This window comes from Macrobrachium rosenbergii, chromosome 33 (genome assembly GCF_040412425.1).
Source record: "Macrobrachium rosenbergii isolate ZJJX-2024 chromosome 33, ASM4041242v1, whole genome shotgun sequence".
In the NCBI taxonomy this organism is placed as follows: domain Eukaryota; kingdom Metazoa; phylum Arthropoda; class Malacostraca; order Decapoda; family Palaemonidae; genus Macrobrachium; species Macrobrachium rosenbergii.
In genome coordinates this window covers 8502142-8529682 of record NC_089773.1, presented here as the reverse complement: position 1 = coordinate 8529682, position 27541 = coordinate 8502142, and the positions used below count along the sequence as shown (strand labels likewise).

General features: G+C 37.1%; 1 protein-coding gene across 8 annotated transcripts in view; it reads right to left on the bottom strand.

The window, feature by feature from the left end:
- Positions 1-635: 635 nt before the first annotated feature.
- LOC136855886 (protein tramtrack, beta isoform-like) overlaps positions 636-27541 on the bottom strand; it is a 107361-nt gene continuing 80455 nt past the window's right edge. Inside the window, exons 5-7 of one of the 8 annotated variants that reach the window (XR_010858163.1) lie at positions 5522-5916; positions 2578-2645; positions 636-1644 (exon numbers count right to left, since the gene is read on the bottom strand). Coding sequence is in view for 7 of the 8 variants with exons in the window: in XM_067133304.1 (XP_066989405.1) it covers positions 8115-8317; positions 13178-13502 (528 nt within the window). In the remaining variant the exon portion in view is untranslated. Of the gene's footprint in view, positions 1645-2577; positions 2646-4453; positions 5917-7923; positions 8318-13177; positions 13503-14885; positions 17536-20989; positions 26194-27541 lie in introns of those variants that run through there. The other 7 variants (XM_067133312.1, XM_067133304.1, XM_067133303.1 and 4 more) reach the window with 7 other exon arrangements.

Below are 27541 nucleotides of genomic sequence, written 5' to 3'. Positions count from 1 at the left end.
TTAATATTTGACAAGATGGCGTCGGTTCTTTGACAAGATTACTATCCATTATTTTGACAAGATTTGTATGATTATTTTGACAAGATTTGTATCCATATTTTGAACAGATTTGTATCTATTATTTTGACAAGATGATGTCTGTATTTTGACAAGATGATGTCTGTATTTTGACAAGATGGTGTCTGTATTTTGACAACATTGTGTCTGTATTCTGACAAGATTTGTATCCACATTTTGACAAGATGGTGTCTGTATTTTGACAAGATTTGTATCCATACTTTGACAAGATTTGTATCCATACTTTGACAAGATGGTCCATACTTTGACAAGACTTTGTTCCTCCTTCCACAGGCTAGAGTATATTCTTCAACAAGATACTGTTCATACACAGCCAGGCTAGTGTACACACTGACAAGATGGCAGGCATAATTGGACATGGTATACATAGTCCAGTAATTCACTGTGCATTACTTTGGCAAGCTGGTATACATTCTTCAGTGGATTAGCCTATCATACCTAGACAAATTTCTGAGCAAATTTTATAACTTACAATTATCCCACTGAGATGAACCAGATTGTCAAAAATACTGTATTAACCCATTACAGTACATGAAAAAGGTGAAAGTAATCTCAAGTAGCATCATATTATCTAATTAATTTGTCGTTACAACATTCTCTCACATAATAACAGAGAAAAATACACGGCTAAAACAAAATATTCTTGTACTTACAATCATCAGGGTTATGGATGTTTGTTATAACAACAACAACAGCATGTCCTAAAACTATCACACTTTACTGAGACATGCAAAAAAAGGATATATGAAAAGTACAGAGGCAAGTTCATAATCTGTTCATCACATTTTTTGACAATATGCAAATGTTTTCTTGATAAATTTTGAGATAAGAGCAACAGCGATACAAAAACATATATTTACTTGAGTTTAAACATTTTGTTACTTTAGTGCTAATGGTATGTAAGTTCCATTCAAGTAGAACATTGAAATAATACATTAAAGTCATTTTGCTCCGCTCTGTTTAAGTGATATTTGAAAACAAAAGAATTTTAGCAAAGCATAAATTAATAAACCATATGCATTTCTTTTATATTTATAAATTTCAGTAAAGTCACATTTTCCCAAATTCCCCATTGTGGTATCTTTGCTGGGGAATATTTTAAACAAGAAAAAAAAAACTTACAAAAACAAGAGAAAATTAACAAATCAATTTGAAAATCACTGAAATAAACATAAAAAATGAAAGAAATACAACACATAACAATAAAAAGAATACCAGTTAATAAAAAACATATAAATACATCACAGGAATCTCCCAGCCTCCCAACATGACTATCACATATTCAGGGAACCGCTATGGGCCTGAGCAGTCGAGGGTAACAGCACGCTCCGATGTTTGAGCTTCATGTGGGCACGGTAATTGCTCGGGTCGCTGGCGCGGTACGGGCACACGTCGCACTGATACGGCTTCTCGCCCGTGTGAGTACGTATGTGCTTCTGCAGGTCCTTGTTGCAAGAGGCGCGGTACTCGCAGTAGGGGCAGGAGTGGGAGCGTTTGTCGAAGTGGGTGGAGATGTGGGTCTGGAGGCGCTTGGCGCCCGTCGCGACAAACGGGCAGTGGGGGCACCTGGGGAATATAGAAAATAATTTGGGTTAAGGCACATAGTACAGACATGCTCAAGAGCAATAACTTACAAAGAACTTGCAATCAGTATATTGGTTATTTACCTTATTTCGGTTCTCAAGTTATGATCCAGCAATACCAGAGTAGCTGTCAATCTGTAGATAGCCACAGTTCCACAAAATTTTATCCCTGAGTGCAACGAGCAATAACTGATAAAGACTTCGAATCAGAAGACATGGGTTATTTACCCTCTGTCTGTTCTGAAGTTATGATCCAGAGATAACAAAGCACCTCTACATCTTATTCCCTCGATTCATATTTGCTGACAGCTGAGAATCAGTTAAGACCGAAATTCACAAACGTCTGGTCCATCAGGAGACAATAATCGCCACTAAACTTGTAGTTTTAAGATACGACTAGTGAGGTGATTTGAAAAGTCCTGGTTATTTTGCCTCAAATTTGGCAGAAATGTTTAAATTCAGCGTCAAATGCTCTTAATAATTCTCAACCAGTCAGACTGAGTTTTGCATGATACATCTTGAATAATTTACCTAGAGGCGACTGGTCTTGCCAAAAATTATTCTCTACATACAAATCATTTTAGATTTCTTCAGAGTACTGTAAGTATTGTCCATTTTTTAAGCTGATGGTAAATACCCACAGTTGAAATCAGCGTAACCTGTGCTGGGTGCTTTGCAACGTGAGCAACCAATCACAATTAGCTTCTAAAATATCAGCTGCGGATATCTGCCACTACCTCAAAAAAAATCAGGCTATATATACAGTACTGTACACCAATTCTCAAGTTACCAAACTCAAATCAATGCAGTGCAGTACCTAAAGTAGCTGTAATGATAACAAAGGCATGTTTAAAAAAGGATTTCGAAAAAGCAGAGTAATCTGGGTACGTAAAGATTTTCTGCGGCAGCCACTTACCTCTGAAAAACCACGGAAAGAGGATCGACCAGTCGTGGGTCCTCGGCACTGGCCGGCCACGGCTGTACCTACAGAAGAGAAAAACAGCATATCAGTACTGTTAACATATACAGCCACAGCTGTAGAGTGTTGGTGTAAGTTTGATCGAGCCAGCTGAGCAGTTTAATAGGAGAAATGATGGTTTGAATTGAAATGATTCAGATTTTATTCGTGTGTTATGTACAGTTTGGTTGAGCTGTTTTGGTAGTTGTATGATTGCATTAATAATAGCAACAAACATGTATTGGTAGTTTTAGTTTATACATGTTTATTAAAATATTACATTGCCATAGATTCATTACACATATGCATGAAAGGCTTTTTAATACATGGCTGGGATATTTGGACATAAGAATACTGTACAGTACTACATTTAAAATGCAGTGAATTATGTATATTTGAATGTAAAATTTAAGTTTTAATGAAAAAACTATAGTATTCTGCTCTATAGTTACAAAGGCTGGGATATTTAGACAGGGATTACAAATATTTATGTATATTTGTATGTCAAAGTTTTCATGGGAAAATAATCATGATATTCTGCTCTATAGTTACAAAGTATCTCTTCTGCTGTATACTATTTGTATTTCAAATTAAAGTTTACTTGAAAAAACTATAGTAATTTGTTCTATAGTTACAAAGCATCTGTGTGGTTGTGTTATATTTCAAATTCAAGTTTCCATGAAAAATTACAGTACCTGTATTCTGTTCTACAGTTGCAGAGTATCTGGCTTGCGATAATTTTGCGATGCAGTAAATTTCTAAACACACCATTTTCTGCCTACTGTTTTTCCTGATGAAAACAATGAAAACGGAATTTTCCAGAATACTAAAAAAATTAGCAATCTGTAATTCTAAACTTAGTGCCAAAGTTTTTAAACCCCATAGATAACAAGATGCAGCCCTATTCTGTACAACAAACCAGCCTCTGTGAAAAAGCTATTCCTATTGAATATAAGCAGGCCCATGAACCACAAGTCCCATCTCACAGAGAAAGTTTCCTAAATAAAAGGTATAAGAAGCCATTTTCAGTCTCACACCAAGCCTAGGTAAGTACCACCTCTTGGTTCATCAGATGTTTCCCAATATTTTACAGATCAGTCCACCTTAATTTGGTGTCCGTCATTGGGTACTCCAGGAATGAAAGCCTATGCTGGCACAAAGCCAACTTAATCTACAAACACACAAAGAATACAGGATATTAAGTAAAGAACTGACTTCAAAGATGAGTGTGTGACTTAAGTACAAAGTGCTGGATTAGCAAACATAGTTTCGTGAGAAATATTGCTATTTCTCACAAATTATATCTTGTTTGACATTAAACTTTTCCCCATGACAGGGGTTGGCTCGCTCCAGAAAGAAGAAAAAACACTACAGTTACTGTCATATTCATACTTTAACTGCTGACAAGTGAATAAACCCCCTATACAGACTACTTCTGCAACATTATCCACTTCATACAGCTATACAGAAGGCTCATCATTCAAAGTCCCAGCAACCAGACCTTGATAATACAAATACATCTCCTTGTATAAAAGGAGGTCCACGTTGAGACCGGTTCCTTTTACTTAAAAACAGCTAAAAAATCCATTGGATTAATTAGCCTCCTTCATTTCCTTTCCTGTGGGATTTGATAGCAAATTAATAAAATAGTATCTTTTAAATCTTGAATCCACACGTCTTATCATCTTTCACCTCAACACCTGTCCTCAGGAGAAGAAAATCAGTTTTACAAATAGTCTATATATTTTATAAGTCATTAATAGTTCTTAAAGAATCTATACATCTATAAGTTATATTCTTGCTACTTGGAAGGTGAAATGAAAGCCAAAACAGATTCACTGAATACTTGAATAAGACATTTACTGAGTCTCAGTTGACAGAATCACCAGAGCTGTTACAACAGGGAACAGATATCACGTTTTTAAACACCAAGGATGAAACATTCTTGACACTACTGTGACATCCTGAATATTCATTCTGTCTTTATCCAGCAGTTTAGTTATTATGCAGCTACAAATAGGTCAGAATAAACTTTCACTTGGCATCCCTTGCCATAGAGTGGATGGCTCCAGAAAAGGTTAAAACTTCCAGTTGTTGAAAAGTCTCTCGGGATGAATTTTCTTCTAGTTCCAAGCCTCCTCCTCTGCTCTGACCTTAACGTACCATAGCTCACTGGCTACCAAGTACATACTTCTAAGGTCAACATAGATGCAGTGGTGTTTAACAGAGAAGTCTAAGACCTTTCTCCCCTGCCCAAGTTTGCTTGGAGATTCCTACTCATGAACTACAGTTGGTAATCGCTGGGCTTATTACAAACAGAAACTGTTCATATGGTATAAACAAAAGATACAAAAATAAAAACTCAAAAACCCAAACATGAACAAATTAATTCAATCCTTTATAGATCTCAAAGCCAAATTGAGAACACATGACAGGTCTACCTTGTTAGAATCCAGAAAAAAAGGATATTAACCTACACAAGGACTTTCAATAAAAAGGAAAATAAACAGAAATTCACTCTTTGCTAAGAAAAAAAAAAAATTTTATTAATTTGAAAGTGAATACCAACACATTTATGTTGCCAAAAAACTAAATGAGAAAGTATTACCTGGTTTAGGGTGTGTACAAACTGCAGTAAAACACACCTAAAACACATGTCAGCAATCTGTTGCATACATATCACTAACACACTAGAAACAAGACAACAACTGTAAGGAAAGAACGAATCTTTGGCAAATGCTGGGTGATTGTACAAAGTTGCAACCAGTACTCCATACAATTACCCTGTAAGTTGCTGAACTGTATTCAACCTGTTTGTAATGTGTGTGCAGAAAGTTGCTAACGTATGCTTTTAACATGTTTTACTGAAGTGTGGTCACACCTTTACTTAACACAAGCACACCTTTAAGCCACAGCAATACTGTAATAAGTCGATAGATTTCCCAGCGTACTGAGAGCCTAATGGAACAAGGCACTCTCCGGATGTCTGTTGCGATAATGGGAGTTGAGGTTACTGGAGGTGTTGAAGCGGTGTCCGCAGAGGGCACAGCAGTAAGGTCGTTCGCCTGTGTGAACCCTCATGTGCTTTTTCAGGTCGTTGCTCCTGTGCGTCTTGTAGCTGCAGTGAGGGCACGTGAAAAGGGACTCCCGGGAGTGGTTCTTCAGGTGCTGGCGGAAGTGCGTTCGACGCCCAGTTCTGAAGGGGCACAGAACGCAGGAGTAGCCGTGAGGCATTGCCACAGCCACAGCATGGGGCGATAAGTGGGGTGCTGTGTTTGGTGGAGCTTCGCTATAGATCTGCAAAGAGACAAAGCGTTACTTTCCTTGTGCTCAAGAGTCTAAAATTCATCTGGAATAATCTAAGTTGGTGGAAATAATAACAACCTTTTCACTGTAACATATTCTATGGGGGAGGATAGACATTAGGAAATTTAGGCTAAAAAAAGAAAAGTTGGCAACTAATGCCCACAGTGGGAACTCTGGCATTATGCTAAATCAGCCATCTTGGGTTTCTAAATATGGTCATATTAAGATATCTTGAATATTCAAGATGGTCCAACAATTTCACCCTTTTTTTATTTCTTTACAAATCTAAATACAACACAGTGCCACATTTTTTAAGCCGTACCAAATTCAGACTTCCCCAGAAATTTAGGAACTATATCGAGTATATTAAATGCAACACAACATCAAAACCAATACACACACACACACCAACTTAGTAGACTTCTGTACTTATCAGCTACATTATTATGATTATTTTCTGCTATAACACCATTTTAGATGTGATACAATTTTAGATAAATGTCTCATAAACTGAATGTCAAGTTTAAGCACATGTTAGTTTAGGTTAGGAATAATGTGAAATTGCTGTTAATTGTAAGTTATCTACAAATATTCGAGCACAGGCTATAATAAAAAGTCTTTGTTACTCAATGGACTTCGTTTCTTATCAGAAAGGCCAGACCCCAAAGCATCTGATAAGTTGAAGTGCTTCTGCACAAAAAGTCTACATAACTGACATTGAATCCTTATGATCCTTTTTTTTTAGCACTCTGAAAAATAAAAATAATCTAAACCTGTTCACAGAAGGTTAAAAAGAAAACAATTTGCTTGTCTAAGTGCTATTGTTAGCAAACTGTAGGTAGTGTGACAGTTATCACATTTTTTTGTCAATTCACAAAAGACTTTTGTTGTAAATTACTGTACGTACTATATTTGTCATAATTGCAGGATGGTGCTGCAAGCTTTCTTCTTTTAAGCTAAGACCCCCATGAACAATTTTTATACAAAAACCAAAATAAAATCATGTACCCAATATATGTAAAAGCACCAAGAGTTCCTATCAATCTTGTTCCAAACATCCTGAGCACCTGTGAGCTTGAAGAATCAATTCTTTCCAGTCTTATTCCAGAGCCCTGAACTTTCTTCCGTACTGGAACCTCGTGAATAATTAATCAAGGCTGAAGTTTTTACTATTAACAAGCCAATTTCACTACCTAAACTTACCAGGCCAAGACAGAAAATCTAGCTCAGCTAATGTATTGCTTCCTGACAAGAGAGAGAGAGAGAGAGAGAGATTGTGTTAGGAAATATTGGAACAACATGAATTTCAATACAGAGGTATACTTCTGTATTCTTTCTTTTCCAAATTCTGTGACCAATTTGCCTCTATTTTCATTCACAACATAAATACAGTACATGGAACAGGCATTCAACTTGCAAAATAAGCTTCCGTTAAGGTGGAGCAAACATATGGGCAGGAAGTAAAATAAAAAAGTTAAAAGGTTACGAATTTGAATATGTTTACAGAAGAGGTATTACTGTGCATTTAATGTCAAGGCCAATGCCCACATCCTGCCCAGATCTGAAGAAAACAAACAGAATGCTAAGGAAAAACACTCAACATCAACAGCCCTATAGCATAAACAATTTTCTTGAAACAAGCAATGGCCAGGCCACCTCTTTCCTCATGTGAAATGCAGACTACAAAATCAGAAAACATTTTTTGCAGTCATCAGGTGATTACACAACTTACATCCTTGTAGTAGATACTGCATCCACACAGAAATAATTTACTGTAATATGAGATAAAATTACTTTCCTGCATAATCAAAGGGGCTCAGACAATTTATTTTTGTCTTGAGACGTAGCATTGAACGGAAATGTTTTTCATTATCCATATACAGTACAGTGCTCTAATCCAAAAAGAGTTAAATGAAAGAAAGTTAACATTTCATTCTATTTATTAGTAAACCTATTAACATAAAGAAAATACATAGGCTAACTGCTTAAGCAGCCTATACTGCTCATGACTGTTTCAGCATCACAAGAGACAAGTAACCTTTCGCTACTGCGAGTGAATGTTCTTGATATGAGCATACAAGTTGCTGGAATCTCCCGTCTGATACGGGCATTGCGGACAGTGGTACGGCTTTTCTCCTGTGTGCGTCCTGAAATGCTTTTTCAAGTCGTGCTTGCGCTGAGTGCTGTAATCACAGTGATTGCAGAGGTACGGCATCTTGGTCGTGCCCTGCCCGAGCGCATTCTGACCCGCCATCTGGTGGTGTCCACCAGCGTATCTGGGCAAGTTGCAGTGAACTATATCTACCCCTGTCGAAGGCTGCTGTTGCTGTTGGCCGGGACGTGACGCAGAGCCAGGAGCCAGCAGGGGTCTTAAGGTCCTTCCTTCCATGATCTGTAAAAGACATGGCAATGGTTATTGGGGGATTTATTTTTTAGTTACAGGATTTCTTCCTCTGTATGTTATGTGTTTGTGTCTGTGAGGAGATGGGCATTGTAAGTGGAGGACATCTTCAAGTAAGAAGTGTCCTCTTGTTTCGGTTAAACTGGATTGAAATATTTCTTTCCACGATCTATATAGACTCGAAAAATGTGAGTGGAGATCACTTTCAGTGACAAGTATTCTTTCCGCTTGAATTAACAAGCTTTGTTGTTTGAAAATCCACACTAAACTCTGTTACTAATGATCATTTTTGGATGAAGAAAGCTCTTCCTCTTTCAGTTATAAGGAACGTGTTATTATTGAAGAGTATTTCTGGGTAATGGGTGGTTTTTCATGTTCCAGTTACTGTGTGTTAAAGCACTTTCTTCCACATGTCCAGCAGGCCAAGAATTATCCATGAATGGTGTAATTCTATGTCTTCTTGCACCAAAAACTGCCACACCACCAAGGGGCAATTCTCGGACCTAGCATAGGTACCCAAAAATGAGCCATCAATTGTGGCAATTGGACTGAGCTGATTTTCTTTTTGCCTCTAACTTTCCATCCAGTCACTTTGTCTCATCCCACTGAGTTGTCTCGCTTCTTCATTTTGCCTTTAGTCTTAGTATACACCTTTACCATTATAGTACAAAAGTTAAGTATACCTTAGTTTAATCAGACCCCGAGCTAATTAACAGCTCTCCCAGGACTGGCCCGAAGGATTAGACTTATTTTACGTGGCTAAGAACCAATTGGTTACCTAGCAACGGGACCTACAGCTTATTGTGGAATCCAAACCACATTATAGCGAGAAACAAATTTCTATCACCAGAAATAAATTTCTCTAATTCTTCACTGGCCGGTCAGAGAATCGAATGCGGGGCCAGCAGAGTGCTAGCTGAGAACGGTACCCACCCGTCCAATGAGGAACTAAATAGAAGCATTTTCTTCCTCCAGGTGCCACGCACACCTAGTACCTGGAGAGAATATGGGCAAAATTTTTGCAATTTATTTTAAAACTAATTCAGGCAATGCTAGTTCACTTCTATGCAAATTGCTCCCTTCAACATTACTTGCCATGATACACACACATAATTATCCTCTTCCCAACCTCCCAACACCACTGAACTCTCTGAGCCTGTGTCTCCGAAGATTTTGGTCCTAAAGACTTTCTCCATGACTACGATAGAGACCACACTTAACTGAGTCAAAGACAAGGTCTCAGTTTTTTCTTCTTTTCCTTCCTAGAATTTCTCCATACAATATTTCTTTGGAATTCTACCACCATCCATTCTCCTCAGATAGCCCACAGAACTGTCTTTCCCAACTTATACAGGTTAACATGGATTCAGAATATGCCCATTAGAGACAGCTATATTTGTCACTCTGTGATACAAGAATCTTTCTCAGAAAATGGATATGCAAACTTCTGTGTCCTTGGAGCTGGCAAGCATAAGCAAGCAGAATAACAAGCACGTAACTAATGTGAACATGATAAAAAAATGTACAGGCCACATGTGCCTAAATGAAGGCACATAAGGAAACTTAATTACCCTAACTGAAGAGAAAGCCCCAAAAAATTAGTTAGCAGTGACATTATATTATTACATATTATTCAAAGGTTCAACCACACCCCAACCAATTGGCTACGGCAATATCATACATTTACTCCACTCTGGAGCCTTGTTTTTATATTAATAGTGGGAACAAAGCATCGTATACTGACTTAATATGGGGATGAAGAAAACGTCAAGAGACTTGTTTAAAGAAAGAGTGAAATCATTTATACTTGCCAGAAGAAATTTAGCACCAAAATGAGAGACCAAGGGTGACCTGGATGTAGCCATAGTACGATTAACTTTGTTATGCTCTTTAGCCAAAACTTTGCAACTGGATGCAGTTAAAAAAGAATTTGACTCGGCCAGCCATTCTCTCCCCTGAATTGTAAAAACAGTACTAAAAATCTGTGACTAAGTACACTGCTAATACCATTTTATACAATATTAAAAACCTGTACCTCACAATCTGTCTCCTTACACTTAACTCAGGTTTATCTACATACAACAATATTCGTGTCTTTTTATTTAATAGTTTTCATACAATAAGCAACAATCAAAGTTACAGTAACACTAACAAACAATATGATATATATATATATATACAGAGCGCTCCCCAATTTTTACATGGGGATAGGTTCCAGAACCTACCACGGAAATGTAAAATCCGCGGAAATGCAAAACTTCCCTCTAAAAATGCTTGTAACTGGCTTATAACTGCCAAATACCTTGTACCTCCTAAACTAAAACGCTTATAACTGCCTATTTTAATGTTTCGCTGCTTAATCTGATATTTCCAACAAAAATATACTTTAAATTATCATACTAAAACAATATCATTTCAAACGAAAATACACCCCAAACCATCATCCCACAACACCTAACGTAATCTTAAATTACAATACTCACCTACTTCTGTTACTTTAAAGTATGCTATACACACCCCTAAAATGCTTATAACTGCCTATTTTAACAGTCCATTGCCAAATTTGACAGTCCAAACAAAGATGTACCTCAAACTATCATCCCAGAACACCCTAATATCATTTCAGTGTCATGTAGCAAAATTAAGTACCAGCCTACAACTGTTACTCTTAAATATCCCCTCTCATTCAGACACACGTTATCTTAGGTCTACGTAACTTTGCGCATCATTCTGCGCATACTGTAATACACTGGGCATACATTTTATGTATACTGATATTTTCCTGTGCTGTAAGATGATTTTGAAATGATATTTACTGTACAGGTAAGTATTTTTGGTCAGTACTACTGTACAGAGCATATCTAAAATATGTGGGTAGTTTAGAACGACAGGACACCTACCTCCAAACAGAATGATAAAAAAAAAAATTTACTACAGTAAGTTCTTGGTTTACATCGTTTTGTGGTTAGTCCTCACCATCTCTCATAAATTTATTAAAAAATTCTTGTACCATCATTCTCTCTCTCTCTCTCTCTCTCTCTCAGTATACATATACTTTAATGAGAAAACACTGTAAAATATCTATAACACGTTATTTCACTTACAGAATCCATTTATACCGTATTGATCTAATCACCATAAAAATATTTAAAATCCGAATTTCATACGTAAACAAAAAAACAGAAAAATAAACAAATCCAGCAAGTTCACGACAGATCAAGGGAGGTAGTGTTGCCATATCTTTGCTTTGTCTGATCTATTGTACCATGTTTCATTACAAGTTTAATTTACTATGATTATCACATATTATACATATATATATATATATATATATATATATATATATATATATATATATATATATATATTTCAAGATTTATGACACATCTCTGCCCCACCCTTATAATTCTTTTATCATTAGTCATAAATATATACCTAGTGTATGTTTCAGCATTTGGTAAGCTGCGTTATGGCACAATCTTGAAATGGTAGTAAAATAGGGATATTTCAGGGCACTAAAAAGCAATATTTATAGCGTGAGACTTCTGAAACATAAATATGCTGCAACAACCTACAATGGACCCCTACAGCTATATAAACTTTATTCCTATTGTAGTTCCTTAAAGTAGATATTTAATCTGTTCATTTTTCTACATCCCCCCTGCCTATTTGCGGTTCTGGATTCGCAGACTCACCTATTAGCGGATTGTTCTGTGAACGTACATTTACGTCATTCGCGGAAAATTCATGTCTGTAGTATTTTTCATAGAGAAATATATCATTTTCGTGACTAAATACACTTCTTGTGATAAAACTATCAAAATACTCAGGTATAAGGATTTTTAAGGGTTTTTTTGGTGTTCGAACTATCAAAATAGGCAGTTATAAGCGTTTTTAGAGGGGTGTCGAGTATTCTTGGATTTTAGCTATTCGTGGGGGGTTGCGGTACGCATCCCCCTGTGAATACCAGGGGTTGGCTTCAGTTCATTCCGTATCACCCCTAAGGAAGGATCATTAAAGTCAATAGTATAGGAAAAAATCAATATAGAAAAAGAAACAAAAAAAATACCACAGCCTAACCTGATGTTGTTTCGAGTCATGTAGAATTCACAATCTGTGCACAGCATCTGACCTGTACATTACTGTCATGCAAAATGAATTTTAACAAAATTATTATAATGTCTGTAAATAATTACAATACTACATAATACTGATATTGTTATTATATATTATCATTAGTTAATTGAACCATACCACTAATTCAAAACATTTGATTCTCATAGGCTTGCCTCAAGGATTTGTCTTGAAAAATAAAATTATTATTTCTTGAACATACCACAGTCAAAAAATTCCATAACTGGAAAAATCAGACATCAAGAATCTGAAAAAACTCAATAAATTGATTGTTTCAAGGACTTGACATCAGTGTTGTCCTTCAAAAATTCCGAGATCTATCATGATAATATTATTATGTGATGTCTTAACTCCAGTTCTGAAAAACCTAAATTATGCAGATAAAAGGTCCTCTGCAATTGAGCGTCGAGCAACAGAACTGCTTTTGCGACTGACAAAATGAAAGAACACAAAATTTACAACTAAGTAGTGTTAAAGAACTTATGACCAAGGCTCATAGTTTGAGTAAAAGCCAAAAAGCACTTTGGCAAGAATACACATTGGACATATACAGTACTGTATATTATACACTACTCTAATTACTTAACAATTAATTTGGCAAACATTATGCAACATAAAAATGGATTTGAGGAAACATCTAGAAGTCAACTTCCCATCACAAGTTTTCTGACTCCAAATTCCTTCGAATGACCAACGTAAATAACAAAAGAAGCTAACTCGAATGGTTTTTCATCATGTGGGACGCAAGATGCACAGAATGGGTCGTTTTGTAGGGGCACAGCTGACATCGATACGGTCTGAGAATCCTCCCGTAATGGCGGCACAAAACGTGACGCTTCAGGTCGTGGCTACGGCGCGTCTGGTAGTTGCATTGCGTGCAGGTGTAGGGCCAGTCGCCGCCTTTATGCATCTGCAAGTGTGTGGTGAATTCCGTCTTCGTCGTGGCCTCGTGCGCACAGAAGGGGCATGTGTAGACACCCATACTGGAGGTGGGATCATCTTGAAGGTCTTCAGGTTGTGATACTGAGCCCTCGCAGGACATCTGGAAAAAGATACGGCTTTGTTACAAGGTGTGGCCACTGAACCAGGGTAGAAATTGCCTGCACAGTACTTCAGTACTTACTCAGCAAATTGAGTGAAGTGTTAAAGAACAGAATTTGCTAAATGTAGCACCAAAGTACAGTACACTATTCTGAAGTTGAAGACGCTCCTATGAAATCTAAATTTCATTAATTTTAAAAATTTATCACTAACTGAGATATTTTACTCAATACCTGACTTTACCGAGAACCTACGACATCAATACCACTATATACTATATTCAAGATCACAAGCTATTCTTCAATCACAATAGAGGTCTACTCCATTTACAGTGATAGCCTTCTTACTAAAAACTATCAAGGAAAAGTCAGTCGGATCTAAGCTACGGTTTATGACAGATATCACGTCTGAAAAGAATTTTAAACCACTCTGAACAGGTTTAAATTTCAATATGGCTCGGAAGAATGTGATTTTTACACATCATAAAGCAGAGAAAATATTACAATAATATTACAAAACAAAGACAACAGTAAGGATAAAACAAATTAACATTTCTTCCTGAATTTGGCAAGTAATGTCTACTTTGACCTCTTTGTCCTGTTTATCAAGAACTAAATCTACTTTTTTCCAATTACATCAGACATATTTTACCACTTTAAGGGGTTACAGCCTAAGTTCTCATCTATAATAGCCTTCTTAGTTTCACCTACTTGAAAACAAATCCTTCAGAGTACAGTGGACTCCCCACTATTCGCGGTTCCAGATTTGCTGCTTCACCTTTTAGCGGATTTTTCTGTTGATTATTTGCGGAAAATTCGCCAGTTCATGATATTTTTCATAGAGAAATATTCACTAATTACTATATTTTCTTATCATTTTCATGAACAAATGCACTTTTCGTGATAAAACTATTAAAATACTCAGGTATAAGCATTTTTAGTGTTTCTGAGGTTTGAACTGTCAAAATAGGCCGTTATAAGCATTTTCAGAGGGATGTCAATATTTGCAGATTGTAGCTATTCATGGGGGGTCGTGGTATACATCTCCCACAAGTACCGGTGGTCGGCTTATATGTGTTTTAAGAGGGGTTTATGTGTTTTAACTATCAAAATGGGTACTTATAAGCATTTTTAGAAGGGTGTCAAGTATTCGTGGATTTTAACTATTCGCGGGAGGTTGTACAGTAGTACCCATCCCCCGTGAATACTGGGAGTCGACTGTAGTTCTATGAGCCATCTTGAGAGAAGGTATATCATAATAAAAATTTACTTTAAATTAATATTATTACAGAAATCTCCCTTGACCTTACCATCAAACAATTTCTATTTTTCAATTCATCCTAGGTTACACAAGAATGAAGACAAGAGGACAATAAGTTAACATATTTTACGTTTCTCGTTTGTTAAATTTTAACAAATATTTTATTCTTAACTTGCTTTTCTTACAATAAAGAAAACTACATATAAATTCAACAAACATCCAACATCTGAACAACAGCAATGGTCACTCGTCCAAAACAAGATTATAGAGACGTGCTGAAATTGTGCATTGAACAAAAAAGTTCCCCTGCTATAAATATGTGGGAGTTAAAATCACAGAGACAATAGGCAGTTTGAAGCAAACTGGTGATTACGAGTTAGACTTTTCCAAAGATCTCTGACCTGAGAAGCAATTGCTGGGTACAAACTTTCCGACTGTTGCAAGTTCAGAAATCAACTCTGGCTCATGACTGGTCTCTTTTACAGTACTTGGGCACAACATTCCATCAAACTCCATGGCTGGTACAAAACCTTCTTCCCACAATTGCCTATTTTGACATTAGGGAACTTTGCTTAGGCTATAAAGGGAGTGCAGACTTTTATACAAGATATGACATTATGCTATAGAATTTGTTGGGCAATAAAGCTCAAAAATTAGGATTACAAAACCAGTTAGGAACAGCCCCTCTTCAACTAGCCTGTGTGAACAGGCAATATCACCCGAAAATGCAGCCTCATGGAGCTGAACCGCCAACCACAGAAGTGGGCCAAGACTTTGGCTACAGATGGCATAAAATGCTGGCCTGCACCTTCAGTGGTCAGTGGTCAAATCCCCAAGGAAGTTACTATTACCAAACTAACCTGTTCTAAAATTTTTGGTAGCTGCTGTGAGTCCTCAAAGGAGTTACACTCTCATTGTCCCCCCAGGGTTTCATGGGACAGACCAACCATTACAAAGAATTCTCTGATAGTTGGTCTTGACCAGAATAAATACATAAGCAACCTTTTCTCTTTTTCTCTGTCAATACAAAACAAGTCTGTGCAGAAAACTACAAAGATTTTGTATGTCCCATAGGATAAGAAACATAAAAAACACAATATATTCACATTATACAATGAAAAAGTAACATTTAACTGATTAAAACTAATACTGCAATGAAAAGTCACAGGACTTGAGGTCCTAATGGCAAAACCTGTCTTAACAAGAGAAAAAAGGTGCCTCAGTAACTAAATGACATTGAAAAAGTTGGCAATACTGTATTGGAAATCTTTGCCTACAGACTGACTCCAATTCTTTGTTCTATGCATATCATCCTTCAAGATATAACACAAAAACAGTACTTCAATCAAAATAGCCAACACCAAATACAGTACAGATTACGGTCACAAAACACTGAATTATCTTCTGCTTCTAATGAATGACAGCAGAGTTGCCTGATCAAACCGTATGACGTTACCTCAAGCTAGTCAGACAAAGTTGTGCAAAACAAAGCCTTGACAAGAGCAGGGAGACCAAAACCCCAGTCATATATACTGTACCTACTAAGAACTTGTGCAGAGCTCGTAAAGTATGCACTAGAGAGGTAAAAGAGCACAGAAGTAACAATAAATGGAAAGACTAAAAACTGGGAGGGAAAGCGAGCACCAGTTTGAGTTTTCCAAGAAAAATGGAAAGAAGAGTCCAAAGATATCACAAGAAATCTCCTGAGCAAGAGAAATCAAAGAGTAAACGAGAGGGTGGTTGGGTGGAGACAATGAACATTAACTATACAGCACGTTTTATGTGAATGTTTAAATTTCAATCAAATGTAATGGACAAGTAATAACAAAAGCTTATCAAGTTGAAGAGCTTTTTGTTAAATCTTCACCCTTTCCTGTCTATCCTAATGCAGCTAATCAGCTTATCAAGATTTGTAACTTACCAACGAATACAGTAAACTTATTGAACTGAATGAAAAGTGTAACATACAGGTTAGCTTAGGCTAGAAATTATATGGCATAGCTGTTGACTGAGCAACATTCTGAATTTTAAAATAGGCTACATATACTGCTGGATCTCTGTTACTTTTCAAGATTTTCCTCTTATCAGAAGGTTAAACACTAATAAGCATCTGACAAGTGTAGGGCCGTTTGTATATGCAAAATTTTATTTTAGCAACAAGCAAAAAATGTATATAAAAAGGCCCAAACCTTACCTTTCATGTATTTCTGTAGTTCAAGTTGACCTTACAATGTTGTGCTTAACAAGCACTACAAAAAGCTCTTTAAAAAATCAAACATAATACCGTATAGTAATTATTTTATTGTTTTAACTGTTACAGTTAAAACAGTTCATTTCTTGTTTATATTTACAATTATCGTCACCCTTTCATTTTCATTTTCTCCACAGAAACAGTACTGGACATCCACAGAGCAATAATTAGGAAAGTCAACGAAAACGACATTTTATCCAAAATCCGGGTGCTTCCCCTCTATGTGCCTCTGCAGGTGGATGGCGTACGACGTACGATACGGGCAAACAGGACAGCGGTAAGGCCTCTGGAGCTCTCCCTTATGCCGGCAATGCAAGTGCCGCTTCAAATCATGGCTCCGTTTCGTCTTGTAGTCGCACTGGGGGCAGATGTGCGGCCAACCCTCCCGGTGGTACCTAGCGTGTTCGATGAGAATCTGCTGATCCGAGATTTGCAGCTCGCACGTGGGGCATCTGAATGACGACAACTCTGATGCATCGATGCCTTGTGCCATCACCTTGCTGCTGTTGCCGATTCCACTCACCTGCAAAGACATGTTCTTACTTTGTTTGTCCTTGGAATTCTCAACTGCTAAAGCAAAATGTTACTGTCCACCCATACAGGGTATTCACCAATTATTCGAGTCTTAAACGTCAATAATTACTTAAGAAGTAATTAAAAGGACTCAGATGAAGATGCAGTTATCTGACACAACCAAAGTTACCCTCATTAATCTTGGAAACACTATGCAGTAATGTATCACTTCAAGTATTCCAGCCAAAGCTTGTTACATGCCTCAAGGAATTTCGGTTAAAATATTTGCAATGCCAGAACTGAAGAGAGGATTCTGATGAAAAGTATACATGGACTAAGCGCAGTTTGTCACAATATATATGAAAATAAGTCACTTTACCTAAAACAAGAGAACTCAGATGAGACCATACTTCTGCCAAAATCTCAAGTGAATAAAACAACTTAATCAGTATGATTAAATTAATGTCAAGCCATCAAAATTAACAACAGTAAATGAATGGGTACAGATCCTGGGGACATTAAGTGCAGTACTATCAAAAGGTGAGGGCCAAGGTGCCTTCATTCTGCTTATAAAGGTCATTCAGGAGAAAAGGTGACCCTTGGCTACATGAGAGGAAATCTAGACATGGAATTTATTAATCATACACTACCATCATTACAGAGAAAAAAATTATAAGATATATAGTGCATTTTATTATATACAAACTTAAGTTTCAAAATCTACAGTTCCTGATCACTGGGTTTCATGGGTAACAAATTATCTTATTATTATACACAACAAAAAAGTATATTCTGAGGGTGGTACCCCTAGAAATATGTTGACGCTGAATCTATGTATTACATTAATTCATTCACAAGACTTTTGGACAAAGGGAAATCGGCCTGCAAAGAGAGACATGTTATACGAAAAGGCAATAAATAAATATGAGAGAATAGAAAATAAAACTAGCACACCTAAAACGCAGGAGACATCAGCAGAGAGCAGGAATGAATTTGTTACTTGCTTAAACATCTGGAGAGCAGAAGATTTCCAAATGCTTAAGCAAGAAGTAAATTCATTCCTGCTCTTCAGGAACATAAACAAAAATATATACCGTACACTGACAATATATAATGCATTCTTTTTTACATGTTCAGGTAATGCATATGCTTATGATTATTATATGTACAGGCAGTTCCTGCTTACAGGTGGCATCTGTTAATGGTGTTTAAGTGTTACAGTGCTTGGCTAGCGACGCCATTAACCAGATTTTTTGGCAACAGTAAGCAATTTTCAGTGCCGGTAAGCGGTTTATTGGCATTGGTAAGCAGATTATCAGCATCGGTAAGCAGTTTATCGATGCCGATATCAGGTTAGCAGCGCTGTTGAGTGACTTATTGCAATATTATCGATGACTTTCGGTTAGTGGCAATTTTCTGTTAGCAGTGCTCGGCTGGGATCAGAACCCCTGCCACTAACCAGGGACTGCATTATTCTAGCATCTCATTTACACTAAACTTTAAAAGAACAGCCCAGCTAAACTACTTTCAGATGAGCCAATAAGGATTATATAAAGTTTGAGTAGACAAATCAACTTGACAAATCAAGGCATCAATCTGTGGCATCGGTGTTTATTTGAAAAAAGGATCCATGGTGAGGTAATTACTTTTCTCTTTAAAAAAAATTTATAATTACTTTAAAAAACAAAACAAACAGTGACATCGATACTGATTTTCTTGCAAGAAGGACAAACCTTCAAAAATCTGTATTACCGCAGCTTCAAACCTCACTTTCTGCTTCAGAATAAAAAGACAACCATAATCTAAACGGCTTTCTGTTTTTTTACTGTTTATCTGTTGCCTTTTGTCTTTTCCTACCTGTGAACTGTCCACCTTCTTTGACTTTACCTTGTTGCTGTTTTCATTTGCCTTTCAAAAGTACATCCTTTGGACCTGAACTTGGGAGATGATCAATGTTGACTCACTAATATTAACTCAAATGGCTTAATACTAAAATTGACATTTTACTCAATAAACTGCATTTTCCAAAACATGATTAATTAGCTAAATATATGACAAAGTCTGAACAAAATTCATTTACTGCCTTATTTCCAAAACCTGAATGACACTGTTGGTTGAGTTATGGTTAAAAATAAAATATGTTACACGTCTAATGTTAACCTAATTTTACTTGTGGTATGCTGTCACATCCTAGGAAATATAACATAAGCAAAGCATCACAAAATATACTTTACCTGTCAACGGAAATCTAATAAAAGTAGACTTAGCCCTGTTACTTAATCACAGTACTTTCCCTCATCCCAGGTACCTTAGCCTAAGCAGAGACGCACAAAAGCTTGCGCGTAAAATAGTTTGGTAGATTCTGCTTCATCCATGACTTGTCATACTTATCAGTCCCAGAGGTCTTTTATTCCTGTGGAACAGTCTCCCTGACAATGGTGAACGAATAACCTCAAAAATGAAAGCAAAGATGCAATGCATTACTACCTTTAAAAAATTCACCTTGTGCAGTGTAATGTAAGTTTTTCTATATCTTTATCCATTTATTTTTTATTTATTGTTTTATTTTCTTTTTTATTAAACTGATATCTTCTTTCTGTATTTCTTGTTACCCTCTGCTGCTTCTTTCAAATGAACACCATATTCTTTGGAAGCTTCAATTTCAAGTCAGTGGCCCCTGTGGGCTTGCTCCATATAATAGGGTTCATCTTCTGAATAATAATAATAATAATAATAATAATAATAATAAAGCAGTCCCCGGTTAACGGCGATCTGGTTTTACGGCACTTGTCCAGCGACGAAAATCAGCCATTTTCGGCATCTAAAATCGCTGATTTCCGCTTATTGGCACCGATAGTTGGGTATTGGTGCCGATACATGCTTAACAGAGGCGCTGATAACCGAAAATCGGCGCTGATAAGCCCTGAAAATCGCCGCTTTTCGGCGCTGATAAGCCCCAAAAATCGCCAATTTCCGGTTAGCAGTGATTTTTGGTTATCATCACACCCTCAGAACGGAACCCACGCCGATAACCAAGGACAGCCTGTAATAATAATAATAATAATAATAATAATAATAATAATAATAATAATAATAATAATAATAATAATAATAATCAGTAGGTTAAAGAAAACATCTTTTTCAATTACCATACATACTATTCAGGAATGAAATATACAGTACGACAGAGTGGGGGTCACACCTTCCCAGTTGCTCCACCAGATGACAATATGGCACTAGAAATAAAAAACTAAATTACATCAACCGTTAAACTAGGAAAACAAGTGGCTTCTTACTACGAGGTAGGTAGTCACAAAAGAATACCTGTTGTACAAAATAATAACGCCACAGGAACACCTGTCATACAGGTGTACTTGCGGAGTGCAAATACACTTTTGGTCTTCCGTAGATGGAATGGATATTCATGACAAAGATTTTTTAAAATTTCAAAAAAATATATGCAGATTTTAAAATACTCAAAAGAAAATTTGAACAAAAACGACTGTTTCTAAACAAACGAAAACAGGTAATTATTAAATAGCACTGATATAACTTGAACTGGTACAAATGTCTGCTATTCCGAAGGAATACATCAGAGGAATAATTGTCCCTTTGCAAAAGGGAAAAGGTATTGCAGGAGACCATCAAAATTACAAAGGGTATATCGCTGCATTTAGTTATAAAACCTCCCAAACAAGGTTGCCGAAGGAAAAACACACATGAAAGTTAGATCTGTATCAATTCCACCCCAGAAAAAATATTAACGGGCCTTCATCTTTCTTTCTTTGCGTTTAATTACTTGAATCAGAAAGGATAGCAACATAACAACTAGGTCCCATAATAAATAGTATTTTAATAGCTTCGCAAAAACTAGAAAATCATGTCCTGTAATAAATAAACTTTTGATGGCCTTAGAACCAGGCAGCCATGTCAAACTATTTTTAACAACAAAAGGCCTTAAAATTTTACTTTATGGCTGGGCAGCCTTTGTCCTAATTTCAACATTTGTTACTGTAATGAAAATCTTGAGGTTTTATAATTCCCACTGCTATCTACAGCTTGAAAAACAAAATATACAAAACCTAATATAAAAGCATGGTATATTTAAACTGACATTCCTGAAAAGAGGGGGCACACTTTTGCCTCTTATAACTTAACTTTCTATTGAGCTAGATCAAATTTAGAGACAGTACAATTCACTGAGACGTATGGATTTAGAGAGTATATACTAAATTTACGAATTTTGAGCAATTTTATAAAAATACAAGGGTCTGGCCTTGGTCCGTACATACACAACACGGTGGACCACTCAAAAGGGATTGAATATAAATTCACAAGATGATACGTACAATATTACGAATTTTATGAGGATCTGACTACATTGTAGAGTGACTAATGTACCACCAAAGACGGTGTCCACCACATTGCCTCGACCAGTACAAAACAACGATGGCTGAAACATTGAATATGACCTCTTGAATTTGAGAAATAACAGAGATTACCTTCTATATATATTTTCAAATTGCCAAAAACAAGTTCTATCTTTTTTATAGAATGATATATATATTTTTTTTATTTTTTACTTCATATAGCGTAACAATCCTTAAACTGTAACTTTTATCATACATACATAAACTTACTACTATGATACAGTATAAAATTACAGTACTCACTTCGAATGTACACATTGTAAAAGTATGTTTTACGGAAAGTAACTCTGCAAAACCCAATCACTTCTGGATTCTTTTGAGAAATAAAACACAATTAAAAGTTGTAAAAAAAAAAAAAAAAAGATTTACAGTAAAACACAAAATGAAAAGTTACTGTGGAATTGAACAAGGACCATCAGATGGAACATGTTACAAAATAAGACATAATAAAAGGAAAGTTTGCTGCTTGACAGGCTAACCTAACTGGAATGCAACAGAAGCATATCTTTTAACCATTCGGATCACTAATGATGCACTGACATATTATTTTTGGCTATCTTCAACTCTGTTTTATGACCCTTTGTTTCACTGTTTTGCTATTTTTGAACATTCTACAACACAGACGCCACCCTGCTTATAAACGAGTTACGTTCCGGACGGCTGTTAGTATGCTGAATTGCTTGTAAGTTGGTTATTGTGCTCTTCATCACTTAGTACACTATGATATAAAATCAATAAAGTACAGTACTGTACGTTTTTTCATCCTAAAACACAATACAGTCGACCCCTGCTTATTCCAGTTCGGCATTCACAGACTTTTCTGTGGAAGATATATCCACATTATTCATGGAAAACTCACCTATTTGCAGATTTTTTCATAGAACAATTACTACATTTTCATATTATTTTCATGACTAAATGTTTTAGGATGATAGTTAAAGGTATATTTGGTGTCTGAACTATTAAAACAGGCAGTTATAAGCATTTTTAGAGGGGGGTTTCAGTATTCGCAGATTTTCGCTATTCACAGGTAGGTGTGGTATGCATCGCCCGCAAGTACCGGGGGACGACTGTACACTGTATATGCAGTATGCAGTACTGTGTGTACAGAATAGATGCGCAAAACAAAATCTGACTTACAGGTGGCAAAGAGGAGCACTCTGAACACAATTCTAATTTGCGATCCTGTTTGTTTGTATCTCTCAAAAGTTTGTAAGCTGAATGTTCGTAAGTAGGGTGGTGTCTGTATAGTACTAGTATTCCGCTTGAAAATATCGGAATGAATGTAATGGCATGAATAACTTCAGCCAGCTCTCTGTGTGCGAAAAATTTCTTACCACAGCTCTGGCTCTAGGACAGGCAGGATTTGAAAGGGCCTATCTCCTCATTTACCTCAGAGGTCATGTAAACAACAGAGGAAACATCTACATCAATAAACCAATATTCACTGCGATTTTAGGACTGTACTTCATTCATATTTATTAATCTACGCAAGGTGTCCCGGTAAAATTGTTTCTTCGTACTATATTTCCACAGAGATGACAAGAAAGAACAGTTTGACCAACTATAGTGAAGTTGATATTCTATGGTATTAAGCCAGGACACGCTCAACCAAGGTACATCCACTCTTGTGACCAAAATTACCAGGTTATGTAAGTCATGAATACAGGAATTCAGCAACTGCAAATTAAATATAAGAGGAATTGCACCAATCAAATAATTAATACAACGATCTTAATGTCATTTCCCTTCAGTGTTCACATCCCATCTGTCACACCTTCTGGTGACATCAATACTAAAATATCACCTGTTTATACCCACTGATGTTATACAAAACAATGCACACTCAAATACCTATATGTGATGTATGAACTCCCATGTGATTATAGTCAGTCAACTTAAGTGTGTTTGACAGACTACAATCACATGGAATTACTCTCAGCTGTGGGTTAACTTGAATGTTTAGGTGTAGGCTATACATCAGGCCTCTTCGTTACTTTTCAGAAGGCCAGATCCCTAAAGTATCTGATAGTCATTTATCTAAAGTAATTACTATATATGTAACTCAATCTTTTGTGGTTTACTAGGAGCAACCACTCTCAACCCAGAGAAAAATATAGCTCAAAAAAAAAAAAAAACGTTCTTCCTACAATGTAAACACATTTTCAAGACCAAGTCTACTGCAGTAAATAGAAGAATCCTATCTCACGAAAGAAAGCCTTCAAAATTCGTGATTTTGAAATAATCTAAGTACATCAAAAAATATATAAAAAACTTTCCTACAGAATTATAAATCAAAATAAGAACATTATATTGCACAGCAAATGAAATGACCCATTGTACAGATGACGATGAACAAATTAAAATACTTTCAGTATTCCCTAATTTTGATAATGAGTGGCACACAACTTCATCCCTGGTGAAATCAATAATTCAATTTTATGGTCACATTGTGACCTCATGTAATAAAATAGCACTCAAATGAAATTTCTACTTGATAGATAACGTCAAAATCTTTTTATTCTAGACACAATCAAAAGAGATCTTGTACCAATGTTCATCCTGAACATGAAATATATACTCATCTCCGGCAGTTCCAGAAACACAGGAAGCTGAACAATAAGGAAAGATTTCCCCCAAAAAGTGATAAAAAGAAGAAGTTACTACTGGATAACTGAATAAATTAATAACATACACTACACACTGCCTGGTAATTCCTCGGCCTTACAGAATTCTGTAATGAAAGTGTATTTTGACAGTGAACTCGTATACCATAAATGTACTGTGCTCCTTTCCACCCACCGTGCATCCACAGTGTTGTATACTTTGTATATAAAGTACCATACCTCCTGTGAGTGTTGCCACAAACATGTGAGCAGTTTGTGAGGCATGTGTTGTGTTCTAGTGACTGAAAACAAGCCAAAACTGGTTTGGCAAGGCATGAAAACTTGTATGCAAATTCAGAGTAAAGGTAAAACTGTATTCTGAGTGCTGCATAGTACAGAGAACAAATGTTTCTGAAAGAACTGCTGTACTTCACCATCAACACTGTAATACCATTAGTGACACGGCAGATTCTCAGCCGAAACAGACAAGCTAGAATGCGACTGGGTGTTACCATCAAAGCTTCAAAACATATCATCAATATGCAGATGAATGATAACACATTAGGGTAAGTCAGTGAGGGACTAGAACAGGCTAAAATATAAAACCTTATCAATCTGTTATATTACTGTATATATATATATATAGTGTATACATAAGAACTCATGTCTGACCCAACGACAAAATATTGCAGAGGTATGTTTAAGTATGTGTATGAGGCATTACAAATCACAAATTAAAAGTATGACTAAAATTCCCAGATATATATAAACCTTCACATTACCTACAAAATTCTAAAACCAGTAACAGGGAAAAATCATTAACAATCTATTTTGTGACTGTACACTAGTGAAAAATGGTACACTAAAATACGTTTAGTCTGGTCAATAAGCCTGATTAATATGGCTAAAAATGTGACTGTATACAATAGAATCTAGATATACAACGACAAATAAAATACTTTCCGCTTAATCCTAGACACTCCAGAAGTACGCAGCCGAAAGGCAAAACGTCACGGTGCTACTATTCGTAAAGAGGGTGAGTGGTGCTCCCCTTAACTGTTCAAACAAAACTATGAAAGCCAGTGCATCTTGGGTCGAGCCATCGCAAACTCAACAAAGGTGGCCACAAAGTTCTTTTAAGAAAGCAAACCAAACCTCTCTCTATCGCTCTCTCTTTCTCCCTCCATCCTCTCGAGATCACTCTTGTGAGTCGACTTGCTGTTGCTGCAACTGCTGCTGTGCCTGTTGCTGCTGCTGCTGCTGCTGCTGCTGTCCCTGCTTGAGTCTCTCCTGGTCGAGCTGCTGCAGGTACCTATCCTGGTAGAAGAGGTCGTGGTGGCGGTGCTTCTTGTGGGAGCGGATTGTGGACGGGTCGCTGGCTCTGTACGGACAGTAAGGACACTGGTAGGGTCTCTCCCCGGTGTGGGTGCGGATGTGGCGCTTCAGGTCGTCGCTGGTGCGGCTGCGGTGGTGGCAGAAGTTGCAGCGGTACGGCCTCTCGCCCGTGTGGGTCCTGAGGTGCAGCTTGAGCTTGTCACTCCGGCTGCAGACCTTGCCGCACAAGGGGCACGTCACCTTGGCCTTGCCCTTGAGGGCGCCCACCCTGCGCAGCTGTTCCAACCATTGGTGACACTGGAAAGATGGGAGAAATGAGGTTATGAGGAGCACCACCATTTTTTTTTTCTTCAGACAGTGAGGATTTAGTACGTACAAGGTATTCTGGGTGTAACGCAGTTGCAAGCATTTTGGTCAATAATTTTCTTTTTACTGAAATACCTATCACTGAACAAAGACATTCAGTCTTATACACACAAAGGAAAGCTACTACTGCATAAACAAAGCAACAACCACAGCAAACCAAGAACCTTGGCCCCAAGCAACCACCAGCATAAACACAGACCTCCAGTAAACATGAAAACGAAAACAACAAGAGGACCTACTCCCACTCTCCTGTTCTTATGTTTTATTTTTTTTTCTTTCCCTCCCTCGCTTTCAATTGACTGTTCCCCCCTCTTTCACGGTAACTGACTTTCCCAGTCGTGGATATAAGAGTTTGACGCTCGCTGCAAAATCTCATTTGATCAATAAAAGACAGCTGTTCACATGAGACCTCAAAAAGTGTCTTGTCCCTTGTCCCTTCAACTAGAATCTGACTAACTACACGTACTGGAAAATTTTAAACAAAATTTTCTACTAAGTGAAGCAGACTTCAAGTGCAAACATATTAGGTTTCTTCATATCACAGCTTCCAAATTAATTTTTGTATACATTTTCATGCTCTAGGTGTACACATAACAATTCCTATTAACTGTACACTAACATTTTATGATTTACAGGCAGTCCCCAGTTATTGGCAGCCTCGGTTACTGGCGGTCCGGTTTTACGGCCCTTGTCTAGCGACGACGATAACCAGATTTTCGTCGTTGATAACCGGTTATCTGCGCTGATAAACGGTTATCGGCGCTGATCGCCTCTTATCGGCGCCGCTAACCAGGTATCAGTGCTATTATTGCTGATTTTCGGTTAGCAGCGATTTTCAGTTGCCGTCACGCCGTCGGGAACAGAACCCCGCCGATAACCAGGAACTGCCTGTACTTAGAAAGTTTTATTTTTACATTTCCAAACTTATAGTTTTTGTTTGTTTAGTGGGACAGTCTATATGTGGCATAAACCATAAACGCATGAAGTAAAGATTAATCTACAATACACAAATCAAAACCAAATACAGGCAGCCCCCGGTTATTTGGGGAGGTTCCGTTACCGACAGCACAACGATAGCCATAAATCGGAGATAGTAGTGCCGATCCTCAGTTATCACCGTTGATATCCAGTTACTGGCGCCGATAACCAGAGACCGGAGTATATTGGCACAGAAAATCCAGTTATCGTCATCGCTAGACAAGCACTGTAAAACCGGATCGGCGATGAAAGCCGCCAATAACCGGGGACCGCCTGTAGGCTGTTTATATACAGCAACCCT